This window comes from Hippocampus zosterae, chromosome 20 (assembly GCF_025434085.1).
Source record: "Hippocampus zosterae strain Florida chromosome 20, ASM2543408v3, whole genome shotgun sequence".
NCBI classification, from domain to species: domain Eukaryota; kingdom Metazoa; phylum Chordata; class Actinopteri; order Syngnathiformes; family Syngnathidae; genus Hippocampus; species Hippocampus zosterae.
Window position 1 is genome coordinate 4,315,859 of NC_067470.1, and position 21,102 is coordinate 4,336,960.

Genomic DNA, 21,102 nt, shown 5'->3' on the forward strand with positions numbered 1-21,102 from the left:
GAGGAAAAAGGCCGAGCGTAATTACACAGACCGCATCAATGTTGTCGAATGGGGAGAAGGGGGCACTCTCCCCGCCCCCCTCCCTTCAAACAAATCATACCGGTATTTAATTAAAGGATCAAGCCCTGACACATGGACGCCGAGGAAGAGTTGTGATGCTGGAAATCAAAGAAAGTTTTCCTTCTCCTCGCTGCAGGTAAACCTTTGAGAGGGCGGACTCGACGGCTTCGCCAGCGCTCAAATAAGCTCATTGGATTTGCTCCCGTGCCAACATCTTACTTAATTAGCCGGCACACTTTTATGGGCATAAATCGCTTTTACATCGCTGCCAACGGAGCGCGCCGCAAAGTGGGTCGATCGTATATTATGTTGATCCTCCTTGGCGCAGTTAAAGCCATACATTACATTTGAATTTGTCGAAGAAGCCGGAGGGCCGCTGGCATCCTTCTTCTTTGTTGTGCTGTCAGCGCTAATCTCTCCCCAGGGGTCTCGGCAGCAGCTCTCGCCTTCTTTCTTGTTGCTGCCCCCAGACTGCATGAGTAAAAGGACGCGGGGATTGAGTCGAGCCAGGAGGGCACCCACACATCCCCCCCCCCCCCACCTCCGTGCCCCCTCCCCACGGATAAACCTGCCTCCCACCTTCCGCTCCCTCCAGGCCTCCACTTGAAGCGTTTATGGCCGCGTTGATGAACAAGTTTGCTCGACCACCTCGAGATGACGTGAAAAATACGGGTGCGTCCACATATGCTTGGATTGATGGCGTGAACCTGAACTCGCAAAAATGTTGCTCAAACTACAATGATGTGGACCTGCAAGTAATTGTAGCCCTTTCTAAAAAGGTTTTTGCCAAAGCACAGCACTACTTTTATCTCAATGAAACTCCTCAACTCACTTCATTACACCTTGTAGTTCCATTTGTACCAAGATGCCATAAGATGGTGGCAAGACAAAGCATTACTTTTGTCAAAATGAAGCTCCTCATTTCAGTTCGGCATAGTTCCTTGGCACCAAAATCACACCTAGGCATTCTCTGTCTAAATACATCTCAGCTCATTCCAACACTGTTCCAGGGTGTCATCATGGTACCCAAGCACTGTGGGGTTTTTTTTCTGAACAAAGCTCCACAGCTCACTTTGACATAGTTCCTTGGCAACAAAATGACACCCAAAGCACTACTTTTGTCTCGATGAAGCCCTTAAAATCATTTCAACATCGTTGCACCGACACGGCAATAAAACACTACCATTGTCAACATGAAGTTCCTCACTTCACTTTAACGATGTTCAAGGCGCTTGAGCACAAAAAAACAGAACATCGATCAGTTGGATTTAACTGAAGACTATAATTCGTCTGTCAGTTCGACTGTTAGCGTGAATGGTTTGTGGATATGTGCTTTGCAACTGGCTGGCAAGCTGTTCAGTCAGCTGGGCTAGGCCCCAGCTCGCCTACGGCGCTAATGAGGGGAAAAAAATGATGGATGGATAAATATAATACAGCATTTCGAGATCTTTGAAGTTGTTTTGATGTGAGTTCAACCGAAAGAATTCCAAGCTAGGCGCATCTCCAACACGATTGCCATCCAGCCTCTCCCCCTTTGTCATCTTTGTGTTGGTCCACTAGGGGGTAGCGAAGAGCATACATTCACTTCCTTTCCATCAAAACTTGTGCTGGGTTTTGCCCCTGATTTTACTCTGATTATCCTTCCCTAGTTGTGCGTACCCTACCTCCTCCTTCCTCGTCAACCACCTCCGCTTCTTGGCCAATGTGTTTCACACATATTCGCACGCAATTTTCTTTGCGCTCTCCACTCGTCGCATTAGCATGGAAGTCAACCTGGTGATTCATGTGTTGCCAGTTTCTTTGTTTTTATGTTTTTTTTCTCTTCATGCCCCCCTCACCCTCTGCCGCCCAGGCTAAGCTTTGTGAGACGCAGAAGGCGGGGGTGGCGATTAAGGCGAAGAGAGGCGGAGGAGTGGTTGACCGAGTAGACCCCAGGGTGGTGGGGGCGGCTAGTGTTCGCAGCCCCCTGCTCCCCTTGATGATGAGGTGGAGCCTAATTGATTTGTCAATGTGGAACCATCTGGCACGCAAAGATGGGCCTGCAACCTGTTCTCCTCCCTGCGCTGGATGACGGGGTAAAAGGCGGGTCGGATTACTAATAATATTTTCAATTTTATGCGCACCCCCACCCAAATCACACCTTATTTAATTAAGTGTGCCTTCCTCAATCTGTTTTTTTATTCCACACTGACTTCTCGGTCCCCTTCCGTTGAATGATGACATGGGTGGCAGAAGGCATGACACAGCCCGGAGGGTGCAGTCCACTGGCCACGAAAGAAACACTCACTGCTCTGAGTCCCAACTCAGGGCCGAGGTGGGGGGTGCGGGTTGACTGGGATCAAAAGGTCAGCGGTGCTAATGTGGGGGTGGGGGGAGCCCTATGGTGTGTTAATAAAAAGAGCTGGAGGAAACGGGGACAGATGGGAAAGGAAGGAACGAATGGATGCTGCTTGCTCTGATTAGGATTCACCCCCCCCCCCCACATCATCACCGTTAATTCCCCCCCTCCTTTTTCTTCATTTCTTCTGGCCCGCAGCCTCATTTTAGTTTCATTTGAAAGGTTGCAATAAGAAACACGAATGAAAGTGCCTGTGAGTTATTTGACAATGACAGAAATGAACTCCCAATTTCTGTTTTATTAGCTGCGGTGAGAAAGCACATTAGGAGACAAAGTGGAAACTTTCGGGCCCCAAAACCGCCTGTGTCTGGTTGACTTCCAATTTGTTTGGATTTGGGAAAAAAAAAAGGTTGCCATGGGGGGAAATAATCTGTCAAACTGTTGCTCTGTTATGAAATAATTGTTTACTCCACATCTTAATCAGTTGATGCAAGTAAACTTTTGTAGATCAGATATAAAATATTTTTTTGACATTTATTCTGAATCTCCACTTTTTTTTTCTCTCTCTCCCTCGAGTGCGGGTGTTCCCAACCAGTCGATCGTGATTGACTAGTACACTGAGGACTGGACCCTTTGTGGGGCCAAAAAAAGTCTTCGGAAGGTATGTGCTTGTGTGATTTTTGAGGCATGTTTTTGTGGAGTTTTGAAAAGTCCAACCTCGGGGGCGTTCACTTTGACAAATAAAAACAAACAGTACAAATGTTTTAACCGCACGCCGCAGTCAAGCTGTCAGGAGAAGTGCGACGAGTTGATTTTTGGCATCCCTCGAGCAAGTTGATGATGACTTCATTTCCGATTTAAGTCTTAAGACTTCTCACCGTGTTGTGCGTCACTGAAAATGTGATTATTTGTCAAATAAACAAGTTGTCCAAGATGAGGGGGAAGAACACCTGAGGCAAAAAAAAAAAAAAAGACACTGTCAGCCCACCTTGATGTGCTTTGGAAAATTTGTTTTGATTTACAACCCACTGAGGAGTGAGTCTTGTTTGTTCTGCAAAGGCCGATAAGACAGTGGCTAAACAAATGCTGTGTTCCCGTCAACAAGTCATTGGGCAGATTAAAGCGCATGTTAATGAAGTGGCACTTTGCTGTGTTTTTAACAGCAACGATTCCAGGCACGTGCACACATAGACCCAGAGTGGTATATATATATATACAGTATATGTATATGTCACAAGTGTCATTTTGGGGGGTCTTTGAGCACTCGAGCAAAGTGGAGTTATCTGGTTTTGCATTTTTCTAGGGATGAACTGGAGAGGAGGAAGTGACAGGGAAGGTACCGGACACCAACAATACCCAGCCAAGTCGGACAAAGGCCAAGGTTGGAGGTGAACCTGTGCGGTAGGAGTCAAACGTCAAATGCAGCAGGAAACTACGGTAAGTGGATGTGTTCGGATTATAAGAAAAGGTGCATAAGGAGACCTGAAACCCAGCGGACTAAAAAAAAAAATCTGTTGAGTGACTCCGAAGCTTGAATCACATCTGGAGGTTTGCTGCATGACTTGTCTCGTCTACTGTTGGTCCACACGCTTCCCATCCTCAGGGAGCGACGGGCCCAATGCATGAACTCTCCTCCGCAATCGAACATTGTGGAATAATACGGATGTTTGACCCTGGACACTATTAGTCAGCAATTTTTTTTTAACTCATTCACTCCCAAAGACGTTTTCAAACGTCTTTTCAGACTTGGTCTAGAATTGGCTGGTACTGAATGAGTTAACTGTTAAAATTTTAACACCATACTCATTCTGGTGACTTTCATTTTGCTGACCTCGAGTGACCTTCCAATTCTAGGCGCGAGACCAGTACTGTGTGAGTGCTTGGATTTCTTTCTTTATCGATTTACCTGACTAAAATGACACTGACAGGAAATGTCAAAAGTTTTCATGAATGAACTCGTTGCAGTCCAGTACTGGTAAACCGTGAAAACTTAAGAAGGAAAAAAAAAGAATCCCCAATAGAAATAGGACGTGTTAAGGAAGAGGCATTTTTATGGCTTTGTCCTCTGACCTCCGACAGCCAATGAGATGTCAGCTTTGCAGATGATACATGGGAGTGGGTGAAGGGGAGGGCGGGCGGGGTGGGGAGTCGAGGCGGGGGGGTTCTCTGAGGAGGAGGATGACGGGGACAATGGGATTACTTAGAACACACACACACACACACACACACACACACACACACTGAAGGGCGCAGGAGAGAGGTGAAATGATCACGTGTGTGTTGTGTGTGAATGTTTACCCGTGTGTGTGTGTGTGTGTGTGCATGCATGCACGTGTGTGCACAAGCAGGTGGGCGGTAGCTTCTCAAGGAGCGGACTATTTAATTGAATTCTTTTCAGCTCCTTGTTATTCCAGTCAGGACCGAGAGCTCTTCCAAGTTGTCCCAGCAGTGTGGGAGGCCTGGCTCTACCTGCAAATACACACACACACACACACACACACACACACACACACACACACACACACACACACACACACACACACACACACACACACACACACACACACACACACACACACACACACACACACACACACACACACACACAGACTATGTGAGACCAAGGCAGGGCCTGCAATGTAATAGTGGTCACTTTGGTGTTTTTCTAGCACTACTTGAGTCGCGGTGTGGTAACGAGGGGAGGAAGTGGTGAAAGTTAAACCTTGAGCCTCGCCCTGAAATAAAAGCATGACAAGCCGGCCTCGACGCTAAAGCAATTATATCTCGTAATGTCGCCTTCAATAACAGTGTGTAGCCGTTTCACCTTAAAATAACAGCTTGGAACATGTTGTGAAGCCACTTGCGACGGGCCCGGGGGGGTTCTGAATCTGCGTTGGTTCATTTGTTATGATCGCAGTGATTTATCTCCAAAGTCGAGTTGACTTCATTTGTATAACGCTCACCCAAAACGGCAACGGTGTATATAGTGAGTAGGAGTAACCAGGCAACAGTGTGCACAAGGTCACCGGGAGAGATTGCATGATGACCACATAGCAAGAAGGACACCTGAACCCTTCGCGGCTCCACCGCTTTAACGATTGGTTTCATATTGCCGGAGCTGAAGGGTAATCCTCGGCGGCAATGTTTAAAGGTAGGAGCTAAATACGGCGCAATGACAATCCAATCCATCCCTTGCTACGCGCAAGGGTGCGCTGACCCCGGACTCCTTTGACCGCTTCTACGGTGTGTCACGTGTGTGTGTGTGTTTGCGTGTGTGTGTGTGTGTGCACGCATGTTAGTGCTGTGTATTGATGATTAATTACAGCAATCAATATGTTGGCTGACACACATACGACAGCACTCATCGTTTTGACTTTGCAGGGAGGAACAATAATAAATAAATAATAAACTAATTACTAACGCCCCCCCCCAAAAAAAAACAAAGATTGTATTTTTTTTTTAATGCTATGAGTTTTTACCACATACACCATCACAAATGCTCGCTTTTGAATTTTACGCTGACAAAAAAAAAATCTGGATTTTCCCCTATGTCCATGATTTCCAAAAAAAAACATTTCTGGACTCTTCAGACCACAGCAAACTGTTCCACTTTGCGATAGTCCATCCCTGAAAAGCTTAGCGCAGAGAAGCCGGCCACATTTCTGGATGTTTTTTTGAAATGTGGCTTTTGCTTTATGCGGTAAGAGTTTTAACTTGCATTTGCTTTTATCGCAAATCGTGACACTCACCTGGTTCGAATCAACCGGTTGATCTGAGAAGTGTTCCAAAAAAACCCTCCTTGAGCATTCATCGACTTTCCTATACTTTTTGTTGGCCCTGTCCAGGCATTTTTTGGGAACATGTTGCTGGCGTCAAAATCATAATGAGAAAATATTTGCAAAAAAAAAAAACAATAACATTCATCATTTTGAACATGACATAACTCATCTTTGTAGTGGATTGCATTTAATGTTGATTGAAGAGCATTTGCAAATAATTGCATTCTGTTTTTAATAAGGTTTTATGGAACGTTCCGACTTCATTGGAATTTAGTTTTACATTCTGTCTATGTGTACAGTATACAATTGATCACGTGCTTCATGAACCGTGGCCCTTCGCACCTGCGCTCACACTTGAGACGTCACAGCGAGCGTCTCGCTATTTGGCGCTGAAAAAAAATGAACCCGACCACAAGTGAGTGCTATTTCCTCAACACCAGCGTTGCTTTTCCCTCCTCCGCCGCCTCCCTTTTTTTTCTCCCTCCTCCAGGCTTCTCTCTAAATTTCCCCGGGGAGCCTCGGTCCCCCGGGCTTGGCGGCGTGTCAGAGCCTCGGCAGCCGCAATACTTCATCAGGCCTTTGCGCCATTATTGGCAAGCGCGCTCCATATCCTCTTAGCGGTTATAGCTTTTCAATTTTCCTTTGAAATGCTGAGAGCAGCAGAACATACGGCAATATCTCCACTTTGGAGTCGTGAATGCCTGTTAAGACGCGCGCGCGTGCACGTGTACACGCACCACACACACACACACATCCCGCACATGCAGCTGCAGGCGACACACTCCTTGACCTTTTTCCGGAGCTTCCAGCGACGTTTTGTGACCACAGCTACAAGCCGTTGGTAATAGGCACAATTACAAGATGCTGTTTGACAGTTTGACACGGTAATGTTACGCTGCAAGCTGTCCTGTAAAGCATTATCTCTCCACTTTTCCTCCGTTCCCGCGGGCCGAGTCTCTGGGGAGCCACCGGGCTAGATGATTATGGCGAGATCAAACCTCCTGACAGATCATTCTATCACGCAGTCGACACATCCCCGCTCCCAGATTCATATCACAACAGGTCAAATCATTGCAATGCACGCGCACACACACACACACACACTCAACCAGCATTTCAGTGCTGCCCCAATATATGATTTTTTAAATTTTTTTTTATGTATAGGCCAGTAGTCCAAATTTCAACTCGTGTGCCTTCGGTGTAATATGTTGCGCGACAATGAGGTCAACTGGAAGAGAGATGCAACGTAATTAACAGCGAGAGGCGGCTCAGAAAATCCCCAACGCATCTCCGGTAATAGTCCTTCCAAATGAGCAGAGAAAATATATGTGTAGCATCATTCGGTATCTACTGAATAGCTGTGAATGTAACATTTGAGTTCATGTAACATTTAGGCTAATATTCATTAGCCTGTCGAAGGTGTTTCACACATTAAATGGTCACATAATGCGAGCAGACTTTTGAGAGAGTGATATGGTTTTGGCCGTTAGATGTTCAATTCTCTTTTTCGCGTTAAACGTTGGTTTTTAACAGTAAATGTTGTCTGGGAGTGACAACTTGTTGCGAGCGCACTTTTTGGTTTGTCGCTTTGGCTCGGGGAATCACATCAGTGGTCTTTTGGTTTCATCAAAGTGATGCTAGGAGTTATTTCACAAGCACAAGAGTTAGAAAAGCTGCCATGAAACACTTTAAAAAGTGTATTTTAATAAGGCTGAGTGTGTTTTAATCACGTTAAGTGTTTCAAGCAAATGGGAGGATATAAAACTGTTATTTTCAGCCGTTGTGGGTGCGTCTGGTACAACTCCCTGCAATAAATGCGATACCCACCCTTAACTTTCATTTCAGGGAAAAAAAAAATCACATTAGAAGTGCTTTGGCTGTCTCGGGAGACCAACCACCAAGTATTGTATTATTTTCAACTGCTCAAAGCATTATGGATTTCTTGTTTGTCCATTGCATTATTAATTCATGCTGGCAGAACGGGCTAGATGTTGGTGGAGCGGGGGGGGGGGGGGGGGGGAAGGTTGACCCCAGTGGAAACCTAATCTGAATCAATAGGTATGACCTTGGGCGGGGCTGCTAACAAGCAGACGGCACCGACTGGAATAGGACGCTCCCGATAGATCACTGACAGCAGTTGAAAGCGGCACTCCAAAAAGCGCAAATTGTGCGGACGGTCCGGTGGCGGCCATGACATTGGCAACCCTGCGTTTCAGTGGTTAAAAATATGTAGACGAGCCACAGCATGTCTTTTTTTTTGTCTTTATGTTAGTTTCAATGCTAATGTGAACGGTTTGCGTAGGGTGGTTGTACATCTGTATGGCCAGCGGCATTTGTTTACAACTGACATGGAGTCGCTCTCCGATGCGCGTGACAGGAAGCGGCGAGTCTTGACAGAGGGTCGCCGGCTAAGTTAAAGGCAACGGTGTGATGGAATTGCACCTTAAAGGCAGCGGCGTCAAAATAGCTGGACTGCAATTGCCAATTGGCTATAGCTAGCACAAGATGGCGACAATTTTTGAGTACTGAATGGCTTTTAACAGCTATCTACCTTGTTTAAAAAAGGACATGGAGCAAAGGAAAATATCTCACTTTTTTTTGGGGGGGGGGGGCCGTTGGATGTCCACAACATTCCGAACGTGTCTTTGCTGAGTGAAAAATAAAAACGTGACGTTTTGAATTTAAAAAATAGCTTTACATTTCTTTTTACCCTTCTGTTGATTGAACCTCTTTATAATGAAATATAACACACACTATAAACTCTAATGACAACATCACCACAAATCTAGTGTTTTTTTTTTTTATTGTGAGATGGGGAGTCATTAAAAAAAAGAAAATGAAGAAAAACAATCACAATTAAAAAAAATCGGGTATTTTTTTTTAAGGGGAGGGTTTTATAAAAGTGGGCATGGTCTCGACGTAGAAAGCAACTTGTTGGCACAAAAAGAAAAGCGTAGGAACAATATTATTTTGGCTTGGCAAAAACAGGACAGTTTGGGGTGGTTACGGGTCATCCTTCAATACGACAGCACACTCATGCTATTAGACATACAATTATTGGTTCAAAAAAGTTCAGTAGCTTCATATAAAGAGAGGAAAACTAAAGTAACATGAGCATGGATGCAAAGAGGTCACAGGTTCCAATTTTTCAGGCTTTGAGGGATTATTTGTTGGAGAAAAAAAAAACAAAAAACATACTTCAGTATGCCGGAGTCTCATTTGTTTCAAGCTTGTGGTTATGTTGCCTTTTGAATTTTTTTTTTTAAATCCCATACTAAAATATATTATCGTATTAATACAAACTACAGTATTGTACACTACGTAGTGTAATAAATAAACCATAAAGAAATATAAAAAAATAAGACACATAAATATAAAAGTTCTCTATGACTAAACAGACAAACCCATCTCTTTTTGGGGAAGGGGCAAAATAATACTGCAAATGCTGAACATACAGTACAAACGCAGGAACTGGAAAAAAAAACGGAGAAAAAAAGTCCAAAGAGAATACTGAAATGTTGAATTTAAAGTCCTGGAATTGGCCTACAATACCTGAAGAGACATTTGATCATTTTTAAACAAGTGCACGGAACAAGCTTTCAGAAGACTGCTCACAATTCGAAGTCACGCGTGCCGACTCCGGTTCCAATTGCAAATACCTTTCCGAAAATGATGCGACAGTTGTAAAATGTGACGTGGAACTCCGTTGACCGGCTGATCTGGAACCTGCTAATACCTGATCTTAGCTGCTAAGCTTCCATAGCATAATGGCACTTTTCAGATGCATCGTTCTCTTTTCACTGTTCTCTTTTTGCATAAGGCTCAGGTGTGGAGTTGGCTTTTTTTTTTTATTTTTTAAAAAAAGCTTTTTTGCTAGCTTTGAAACATTTAGATCACATTTTGGGGAAAATGCCCATTCACTCTCTCGTCCATGCGGATTTGTAGAAAAGAAAGTCAAAGACTCACAGTAGCAGGAAAAACGCATCTTGTTCCATCTTTTTGAGACATCCGCGTCTGTCTACACATTAAATATGTATTGTTAAACATCTGATTGTCCTGGAGACTAACTAGCGTATTATCATAAAATATAATTTACATCCTTATAATTGTTATGGCAAAACATTCAGTCGCAAATGCATGCGGACCATCGGCTTGTATTTTGTCACTGTACTGAAAAAAAAAATAATAATTCTGCGGATCTCTGGTACGAAAAGAGTACCAGGATCACATTGATCTAAAAAAAAAAAAATTCTTTCGCAATTTATTCTTTCGCAGGAGCATAATTGTTAACATGATTGAGACTAATACATCATTTAACAAGATAAGACTTCATGATATTTCAATGTTATTATCATATTATTTGTATTTCATTCTGGTAATTATCACTTTATTCGTTTGCTTTTTCCCTTCCCAAAAATGTTCCATGGCTTCATTGAACTTTATTTCAGTTGGCGCCGTAGAACCTATTTAAAAACTTTGAACAACAAATAAAAATTCTGCACTGGTTCTTCGACTTTTCTGGATTGAATGTGTATTCACGTCTTCCATTGACCTGCGGCTCCACAAATTTTGAGAGAGTGAATCGGCTTTTGTCCCAAAACGTCCAAAAAAATTGTATTCTACAAGAAATGAAAGTCACCTGGAGGTGGGGGAGGGGGGGGGGAACCAAACAAATGGCTGTAAAGACCCGTCCTCTGGCCGATTTTGATTCTTAAGGCTCGCGATCCGATCCGAATGAACAGCACAACCCAAAAAAATAAGTGTGACGTGGTAGCGGCGGCGTCTGCATCTCTCGGGGCGCTAATACTGATGGGTAGAAAACACAACCGAACTGCCCCATCCTCACGTAAACCAGGCCACTTGTAGTGCACAGGATTTTCCTTCCAACTTAATAAAATACTGACTTTTTTTTCTGTTCATTGGCATTACAAAGGTATAGAAATATCTCCCAGCTGTACAGCATTTAAGGGTTAACATACGAGTGGCAAAATTAGTAACACTGACAAAAAGAAATGAACCACGGTGTTTTAGTAATCAAACGTGATCTAAAACTTGTCGGCTCTAGCTTCCAAAGTCTGTATAATGCATTTCCTTCCTTTCGTAAAATTTGCATTCTTCATTTTTTTTTTCTCTTTACAAATGGACTTGAGAAATCTTTTTCTTCCTGCGGAAAAGTCACGAGTATTTTCCTCTGTTTCAATTTTCAGGCACACCTGGATTTGGACACAGTAGTGAACTGAAGCGAGCGAGCGGGAGTCTCGACGGCTCCTCCCGTCTTTTAGTCGCCGTCTCCTTTTTCCCGCCTCTCGTCGTCTTCGCAAGCCGCGTCCGCGTCTCCCCCGCTCTCTCTCGTGACCTCCTCTTCTTCCCGCGGCGCTGCCGTCGCCCCGTCTCCCTCGGCGGCGCCTTCTTGTCTCGTGTCGGCGTCCTCCTGCGCCTCGGCCACCTTCTCCTCCGCCTCGTCGCCGTCGTCCCCTCCTTCGTCCCCAATCTGCACCACCTGGATATCGCCCATGTCCACCGCGCCTTCCTCTTCCTCCTCCTCAAACTCTTCGCTTTCCTCGTCCTCTCTGGTGCTGCTCCCTCGCTCGTCCGAGTCCATCTGGAAGGGAGCGAGGTGCGAGCCCCGCACCCGGCTCAGCGCGTCCTCCTCCGGGCTGTCCCGGCCTCCGCCTTGGCTCTGAGACTCCTTCTTGCAGTAGGAGTAGCGATGGTTCATGTGCTGGGAGTACGAGCCCGAGTGGGAGAAGCGTTTGCCGCACTTGTCGCACTGGTAGGGTTTCTCCCCCGAGTGGAGGCGCGTGTGCTCGATTAAGTGGTGTTTGTGTTTGAACGCCTTGGTGCAAATGCTGCACTCATGTGGTCGTTTCCCTGTTGAGAGACCCAAAAAAACAGATTGGGATCAACCAACACTTTAGCAGACTCTTCCAAAGTTACAACAAGTACTCCAACCCTATACTTGGGTCCGGATACTTGTTCACCAATTTCAACCAGGCCTGGGCGATCCGTTTATGCCATCAGAAGGTAGACATTCAAACGGGACGTTATTGAGATCAAAATAAGCCATCTGTGGAGCGGTTTCTGCTTGGAGGAAGCAAAAATGCGCGTGTTGCTCAATACGAAATTCTCCGACACTGTCATTGGTGTCTGAGCACTCGTAAGTTTGTAAAGGCAGCTGTTCCAGCGCTCACATTTGATTGAGCTGCTTTAATTAGTGGTGTCCCCCCCCCCCCCGCCCCCTGCTGTGAGTGTAATTGATTTTGGAGGGGGTGGGGGAGAGACAAAACAACAAATGGGAGGAAAACTGCATCGTGCTTTGCTTTCATAATATGGAAATGAAAGTAATGAAACAAAACAATTCAGCTTCTCAAAGCCTTTGAGGAAACTTAATCCAGGACACGGAAGGGATTGTTTCACCTAAACTGAACTCATTCAGAGCCGAAAACAGCAGTTGCTCGCCAGGTAGAAGGGAAATAAACGGGGGGGGTAAATAGCCTCAGAGAGGGGTTGACCTGCACTTGGCTCAAAGCAATCCAAATCACTACCAGAGCTCGCCTGTTACGGCATTTGATGCTTCATCCGAGAAGCTGGCAGTGCGCAGGTTTGGGAGTTGGCGGAAAGATGTTCTCAGACCTCTTCTGTGCGCGTTGAGTAATAACCTGCTGTAAAATCCCCCACCCCCCACCCCTTCACTTGCACTCTGACTCAATGTTCCGAGCCCCAGAAGCTGACGGATCGCCAGGCGCGATCTGCTTTCTCTTGGCCTCGAAATAAAACAATTGGCATTTGGTACCTGTGTGCTCGTATTTGTGTCTGAGCAGCGAGCTGCTCTTCTGGAAGATCTTGTCGCACAGGTCGCAGGCGTACATGCCGCTGTCCGTCTTCTTCATCTTCTTCCGGAGCGGGCCCGAATCGGAGTCGTTGTGTTCTTCCACGGCGGACATGCCCTCCGAGCTTGTGTCCTGCTTCTCTTCCTGGTCAGGGGAAGGAGACATGATGGAGTCAAGGTGGAAATAAACAATGCATGAGTCAGAAAACACAACGCGGCGTCTGTCTACAGCGAAGGAAGTCGCTGAGTCAAACTAAAATATGTCCTGGCGACTAATCTGTAGTCTGGTGATATTGCAATGCCGGGCGGCCCAGTTTTACGAAAGAGACTTTGAGGGTAAATAGAACTGGTTTGGGGAGTAGCATGAGAAAAGTTGCCGCATTTTGAAGCCGTAGAAGGGAGCATGTAGTGGTTCAGGTAGTGTCCCGTTCACAATTACCATTTCATTGACGAGAGAGCAATGCAGGTTAGTGGGTGATACAAGATGTGTGTCAAATTGTTACCTGTCATGGTACGGTATCAATGCACCGATATCGGATCGTGAAAAATTTAACACACATTCAGTAAGCGTTGGTGAAGTATGGTATGCAGCTCCACAACAAATCCCATCCAAGGTGTAGTTCTAGCCTTTCCTAATCAATCTTAAGCCCCGGGCGTGATCAGCATTTTCTTGAAAATTGATAAACCATTTCATTTAACTTTGGCGCGTCAAGGAAGAAATTACTTTGTCGTTCATTTACGAGCCTGTAAAATCCACCCGGTGGTGCTGGGAAAGACAATGAGTCGTGATTAAGAAACCAATACACACACATTTCTTCCAGGGCAGTCCTATGCCAATCCACTTAACCCAAACGTGTAATACAACAACCATAAGTCAACGTGAGAGGCAGAGGTGCTGCGTTTAAAAAGATTCCAGCAAATCAATAATTTACTCAACAGTACAGTGCGTCCTCGTGTCCTTTGGGTGACGGACCAGAAGATCGCTCACACACGCCCACAGAATCGAGCGACATCCATCACTGCTGCCCCATTACGGGGCTTGCACAAATGGCGATGACCGAGGTCTGTTATTGTTATTTATTTTATTTTGTACAAAGAGAGGTCTTCGGTGATTTCTGGATTTGATCGATTGATGACATTTTAGTCGGTGGCAGGCGACATCTCACGTTCCTACGGCTTTGGACAGGGAAGGTGGTCTGCAGTGAAAAAACTGTGCCGTGCAGATTCAAAAACAGGAAGTAATTCATCCCTTCGCTATCAAACAATGGTGTTTCACCACCTTGCTGAGGCTGAACACCGCAGGAAGAAGAGAATCACACTGAATCATCAAACTAAAAACCTTGACTCGATTCAGGAAATAATGCGTCGCTATAATGCGTCGCCATTTTCAAAAGTTCATGACTGTGCAAGTAACGCCTGCAACCGCTGCTATTTTAAAAGCGTGAAAATCCCGCGTGCCGGGAATCAAAAATGACCATTCCGAACCAGGCCAACTTTTTGACAACCTTCGCTCAAGATATATTCCGATTGAGCCATGTGCGTGTTGGCAGAGAATTGCTTCCCTGTGTTCGAAGTGAATTGGACAAACCTTAATCCCGTTAAGGTGGATGGTTTCCTGCGTTTCGGTTCCAGCAGGGCTGTTAGCCGTAGTGGTATAGGTGTACGCCAGCTGAGGGATCAGGATAGTCTGTTTGTTGTTGGTGGTGAGCGCCCTTAGACATTGCATGCGGCTCTGGTCACCGATGGCCACCAGCGTGGGGAGTTGAGTGGTCACAATATTGAGGGGGTTGGCACTTGGCGGGCTGGCGTACAGTGCGATGGGGCTGGAGCCCACACGTGAGAGTGGCGAAGCCTCTTTCTTTGTGCAAGTTAAGTTCAAAGGTTCAACCGGATTGGTGCAGACGGAGGAAGGCGAGGGGCGATTGCGGGCTTTGACAACCGCGGCCTCCGTTTCCTCTTTGTCGGGCTTTGGCAGGGACAGGTCGAGCGGTGCATCGGTGCTGTGAGGGGGCCAGTCTTGGAGGAGACCATCGCCTCGAAGGTTGAGTGGTAGAGGAGAGGCCGGGGAGCTGTGGCTGCCGTTGACCTCCGCCGGGGTTGCTTCTGTTGGACTGTCCTGAGTCGCAGAAGGACTCATGGAGGCCTTCCCTTGGATCAGCGAGACCACGCTGTTGGTATCGCAAGCATCCTCCTCCTCCTCCGAAGGGGGCGTTGGCGCACCCAGTGATATTTGGCCCTCCTGCATTTTGTCAAACCACTTTTTGACCACATGAGTTGGTAGGCTGACCGAGTCGGAGATCTTGGCCAGCTCTTCCTTGGTGGGCTCCGCGTTTAAGGCAAAGTAGGCCTTGAGCAGGGACAAGAGGTTCTTGGGCTGGTTGGAAAGTCCTCCCTCTGACAGCAGGGCAGCAACTGCGGAGTCCCCATTGAGTCTGAGACTTTCTTTCTTGCAGTGTTTGAGGCCGTGCAGTCCGTCTATTCCGGCGGGACAATTATCACACAGGAGACAAGTTTTAGTGGTTTTATCCTCTTCTTTTGGATCAGTGGCCCTCGTGTTCCTGATGGTCAGATCTTCAGGGAGTTTCTGACACTTGAAAGACTCTGCGGTTGGCGGAGCCGCCGAGAAGGGCTCGTGCTCTTTCTTAAGGTTTTGCGCCGTGAGCTGGCCCTGGTTGGGGTCCAAATTGTAGTTGATGATGATTTTTGCGTTTCCGTCCTGGCCCACGATAGGCAAAGTGATGGCTGAGATGAGCTGCTGCTGGGAGGGGTGGAGCGTTCCAGTGGTTAACCCCAAACTGGCCTGACCCTGGCCTTTGGCGTTGCTCTCCAGGACTTGCCGAATAACGTTCCCGTCCACGGCCACTTTGAGGGCGTTCTGCAGGTCCGCTATATTGATGCTGATGGGCGACACCAGTCCCACGTTGGGCAGGACGACAGCTTGCACCGTGCCCTGCAGAGGTGCCGCAGCCCCTCCGCTGTAAACGCCGCCGTTCACGCTAGCCAGAGCTGGTGAGGTCATCACCGTGGGTTTGTATTCATAGTCCATAGGCTCGCTTTTGATCTGGTTCAGGGGCAGCTGCTCCTGGAGGGGCTTGCTGTGCTCCAGCTTCTCTCGAATCTGCGTGCGCAGGACGGAGGGCGACGTGGGAAGGATTGGAGTCTGAGCCTGGGTCTGGGCTTTGTTGTTGCCCACTCGCTGTCTGCCGTTGACCGCGATGAGGCTGATGCACTTCTTGCTGCTGATGTGCGAACTGTAGGAGCCTGAATGGGAGAACCGCTTCTTGCAGTTGGAGCACTCGTAGGGTTTTTCTCCTGCGCGGAAGAGAGCGAGCAGTGAGATGCGTATCCGTTAGTTAATGAGCAGACTTGGCTACAGAAGATGGGGGTGCGGGGGGGAAAATCTCTCATGCATTTCACCGGTGTTGGAACGCTGATGTAATGACACAATTGGGAAATGCCCTTCTTTAATTGCTCAGTCATATGCTTAAAGAAACAGTTATAGCACATTAACGAGGCGTACACATCGGCCTGAAACATGAAGGATAATTATAGGGAACTGGCTAAAACACACACACACACACACACACACACACACACACAAACACGCTCCACTTCCATGGTGACGGGAGGGATTGGCCACTCACCACTGTGAATGCGTAGGTGCTCCTTGAGATGGTGCTTATATTTAAACGCTTTGCCACATTCAGTGCACTTGAATTTGCGATTGCCTCCCGACTGTGTGATGTGTCTCTGTTGAAGCAGGCAAAGGGGGGGTCAGTCAGGGGGGGAGAGAGAGAGAGAGAGATACACAATGACAACATTACCTTTGAACCGCTACTAATTCATGACACAATGTCATCAATCAATCTGGGGACAAAAGTTCATGTTTGAGCGTCGTGTTTTGGAAACGAGACGTAAAGCTGCGTTGCCATGTATGGTTGTGTCACTTAGAATCGTTTTGTTGCAGGACATGACGATTACATTTCTCATGTGAGCTTTACTGCAAAGTGCCGTCCCGCCACGGCATACCCGTCTCGTCATCCGAAGCTCTCAGGGCAATGTTTTGTCGCGCTCTTAAGAGCTGCTAGCAAAGAGTGCTAAAAGCTAACCCTGAATCGTGACAGACGTCCGTGCCCTGGTTTGATACAGTGTGACTATCGCATGTCATTTGAGTTCAAACCAGGGCCATTAATCGACTGATATAGTCTCGAAGCTTTTTTTTTTTTTTAAACCAATAGTTAATCAGAAATTACCTGATCCCTTCCCGGCTTGTGGGCCGTCATGTGTCTCTCCAGTTGTGCGCGATGTGCAAAAGTGTAGCTGCACTCGGGGCAGCTGAAGCATTCTTCGGTCTTCTCGTGCCGATACTTGATGTGCTCCTTCAGGGAGCTGTAACGTTTGTAGCCCCGCGAACAGTAGGGACAGGTGAGCAGCTGAGAGAAGGAATCGGGAGTTCCTGAATAGAATTAAAAAAAAAAAAAGTCAGAAGAAGGCTATAAAGATGTCATAGCCGATGGGAACAGGGGTGAGGGCAGCTTTACGAGCACATCACAACACATTTTTTTTTAAACTTTCACACCAACCAGTGAGTTCCTCCCCGACAGGTAACCACCACTCAGGTAACCAAATGGCTCCGAGTTAATGACTGAGTCAACAACCAAAACAAAATAACACAGGGATGCCATTTGGCTTTTGGTCTCATAAAGTACACCCATCAGAACCCTCGGCTATTTACAGAGGTGACCAAAGTACTCGCTCCCTCTGCAACTAAGTACAGATACAACTGATTTTAGAAAAGGCCAAACCGAATCTCGCAATAGTCCAGCTCCCACACGGGTGAAACATTACTTTGTTAACAGGTGATGTATTAAGTTTCCCTGCAGCACAGGTGAGGGCCCTGGGATGGAAACACACACACACCTTATCGCACAGGTAGCCATGAGTCAGAGCTCACACAGATGTGGCAGATTTGTTCAGGTGTTGCTATTTCTCTGCTGAACTCCCCCCCCCCCCCCCCCCCCGCCGTTGTAGCAGGTGAAAGCCACATGCCCAGAGGCCACAAAAGGCACTTGTTGTGTGCTGCTTTTACAAATGGTGGCACGGCGTGGGTAATTATGTTGCAAAGTGTTGCTAATGAAGGGGAGAGTTAGCGCCGGAGGTGAGATGTAACCAGGTAGAGAACGAAGAGTGTGAGATTCACAGCAGACAGCCTTTTGTGTCCATTTTCGGTTGAAAACTTTTTGTCTTCGAGGGAAATGAAAGGATGTTTCCCCATGAAAAGACGCTGTTGAGGAACGTCACTTTGATTGGATCCACGTAGATCATCAACCACTTCTGTACCGTTTTCATCGTGAATGCTGGCGTCGGGGGTGCCGTGGCGTTGCAGCTCCTCCTCCGGGGCTTCTGGGTAAATGACGGCCGTGTCGCCTTGCTGAAGCATCTCCTCCACCAAGGCGTCCGTGCTCACGTCATCCTCGCCGTCTGACACGCAGTCTTCTTTCACTAGCAGGTGACAGAGCGCACTCCGGTTAGAGACGTGCAATGAGGTGCGTCGGTGAAACCATTGCAGCGTAAGAAAAATGCGATGACTACAGTCAATGGCATCGATTTATTAAAGGTGAACTTTGTGTGTGGGTCCGCGCAGATTCAAACACAATTAAGGCTTTCACTCGGAAAAGATTGAAGGAACTACATTGGCCTTTAGGGCCGAATACAAAGTAGGATCGTCATGCTCTTTGAAAGAACCGAGTGGCAAACCAATCTTCATATGTCCTAGCTGAGTATGCGATTCATAATTACAGGTGAATCGTGACCTCCGGTATACGAGTGTATGGACATCATGAGACATAAATGCCGCCACTCTTCTTTTGAGAGGCGGGTCTTTGGTATTTCGGAAAATAAGAGCCTGCACTTGGTTTCGTTTGATATGCTGGAGGTCAACATGTTAATAAATGAAAACACATTTAAGAGAAAAAAAATCTGAATCTCAGTTTAGTATTATCAGTGAGTGCAGTGGGCCACAAAAAAAAAAAGAAAGAAAAAAGACCATGTCACAAAAGTGGAAACGCGGGTTAATTTTCTACCTTTTCATCTCGTGAACGAGCATTTAAATAATCTCCCTGTCAAGAGTTGCACAAAGAAAAATTACCGGTCGTAAATAAATACTTATCAGGCCAATTAAGTGAGACTACATCATTTAACTGCGGACACACTGGTATGCGGAGCACGCGCCGTGGGAATCTCTGTATTAAGATGTCGCGGGCTTCTGTCTTGCAACTGTAAAACAAAACAAAAAAAAAAGGCTATGGAATCATTTGCAGTGTTTTCTCCTTTACATCAGAGGACTGTGTTGACCGACAAGGCCAGCTGCGTGCTCTCCTCGGAGACGGTAACAGGTGTAGCACCAGAAGCCTGTGAATATCCGTCATCTTCCAGGGCTTCCTCTGGTGTGCCGTAACAAAGCCGCGAAACAATATGAGCGCCGTCATTTGTTGCTATGGTTATCAGGAGCATTGGACGGGGAGGGGGGGCCTTCTGCTCCCCGTAATAAACCCTCTTTGCCACGATTTAGAAAAAAAGATTGTCTATTGGCGAACAGAAGTGCGGGGATATGCAACAGCTGAGAATTGCAGAATTCATACCACACCGCTTTTCTCCCATGACCTAAACTATGGAATAGTGGGTGACAATTATATAAATGTCCCAAACAAAACTTTTTTTGGTTTTATTTTAATTTGTTGTGGATAAACAGTTGGAAACAAGTGCTGATCTAGCAAGTGTGTTGCTGAGGCGCACACCTCCAGGCTCCAAAATGTTGCGCTTGAGTGTGAAGTGCGGTTCCCCCAGCTGGGGGGGGGGGCTGCGAAAAAAGGTGCGACATCTTGTTTTGACTCCCCGTTTGTCGGGCTCATCTCTTTGTTCAAGCGCAGAGTGAGGCCAGGGGGTTGAAGCGGCTTTGTGCTATCAAGGCTACCTCCCCTGACATGAAACATCACGCGGGCCGTTTTTACGCTGACGCATGCGTAAATGCACCGCTGCACAGGAGGTGGCGGGGGGAATCAAAATCTGAGAATGTTGCACAAATGTTTTGTGCTGTAGGGTCAAATTAGAGATGAACAAAGAAAACATTTTCCTGCTCTGTAATAAGATCATATGTGTCTCTTGTGGTTATGCGTCCAGACTGATTTGCAGCTCCTCGCCATTCCATATACGTGGTGTCGTCGTACCGGCGATAAGGATGTGCAGGGAACAGTTCTGACCCTCCACTATCATTTGCAAGACTGCAAACGTCCAAAATAGAAAGATGTTCCCAAACAAGAACGCACTATTGTTCTTGTCCACGCTAAACTACCTTTTCGCCTCGCATGACATTTTTTCCTTTCCTTATGCTGATGGGCGGCTCACTTTTTACACCACAACATGACGCAATGCGCACAGGAATGTAGTTGTTTTTCCTGTGCGTCCCCGCTGCTCCAAAGTGAACTTGAAAATGACGACACCGCCGTCATCAATGCATGTCTTGCAACCACGCGGTGAGGATTAACGCTGCGTTGCGTTCAGGGCCATTGGTTGTCGTACTTGCACTCTGTACTGTACTGAACTGACTCAAGTCCTGAGTAAATATACCTGTTTTGATAACTTGGCATATAAATGATGTGACCAATTCAGGGCTCGTTTGTTACTCTTTGTATTATCCATGTCTTCAGTTTGCCATCAGTTTTCCTCTCGAGGCAACGTCAAGGGAGGTTGGCTACAGTCCAGCCCTCTTTTACCCTTAACACGATTGGCTATAGTTTTCTTTCTAATGTCCTTCACTTCTCTTGGTCCATGTTTTCATCCATCGTTTTTGTCCTAACCTGTTTCATGTTTTTTTTTGTAATTCTGTTGAACCACACTTCAATTTTCACGAATACTTTTATCAGATTCAAGTTATTTCCATGACCAATGTGGGTTTTTCGTACCCACAACCAGATGATTTTTTATTTTTTTATTTTTAAAGCCATTAGACTCGATGTCTTCACACACTCCGAGTGGAAAAGTGCCTCATGATATCAAAAATCCTCCGACTCCACCCTGTTCATTCTGTGAGATGTAAT

At 46.4% G+C, this 21,102-nt stretch overlaps 1 protein-coding gene across 2 annotated transcripts in view; it reads right to left on the bottom strand.

The window, feature by feature from the left end:
• Nucleotides 1-9,353: 9,353 nt before the first annotated feature.
• zeb1b (zinc finger E-box binding homeobox 1b) overlaps nucleotides 9,354-21,102 on the bottom strand; it is a 43,542-nt gene continuing 31,793 nt past the window's right edge. For both annotated transcript variants that reach the window (XM_052054174.1, XM_052054175.1), the window contains exons 3-8: nucleotides 18,347-18,508; nucleotides 17,260-17,462; nucleotides 16,651-16,756; nucleotides 14,595-16,318; nucleotides 12,971-13,151; nucleotides 9,354-12,048 (exon numbers count right to left, since the gene is read on the bottom strand). In XM_052054174.1, coding sequence (XP_051910134.1) covers nucleotides 11,456-12,048; nucleotides 12,971-13,151; nucleotides 14,595-16,318; nucleotides 16,651-16,756; nucleotides 17,260-17,462; nucleotides 18,347-18,508 — 2,969 coding nt within the window. In that variant the 3' untranslated portion in view covers nucleotides 9,354-11,455. The remainder of the gene's footprint in view (nucleotides 12,049-12,970; nucleotides 13,152-14,594; nucleotides 16,319-16,650; nucleotides 16,757-17,259; nucleotides 17,463-18,346; nucleotides 18,509-21,102) is intronic.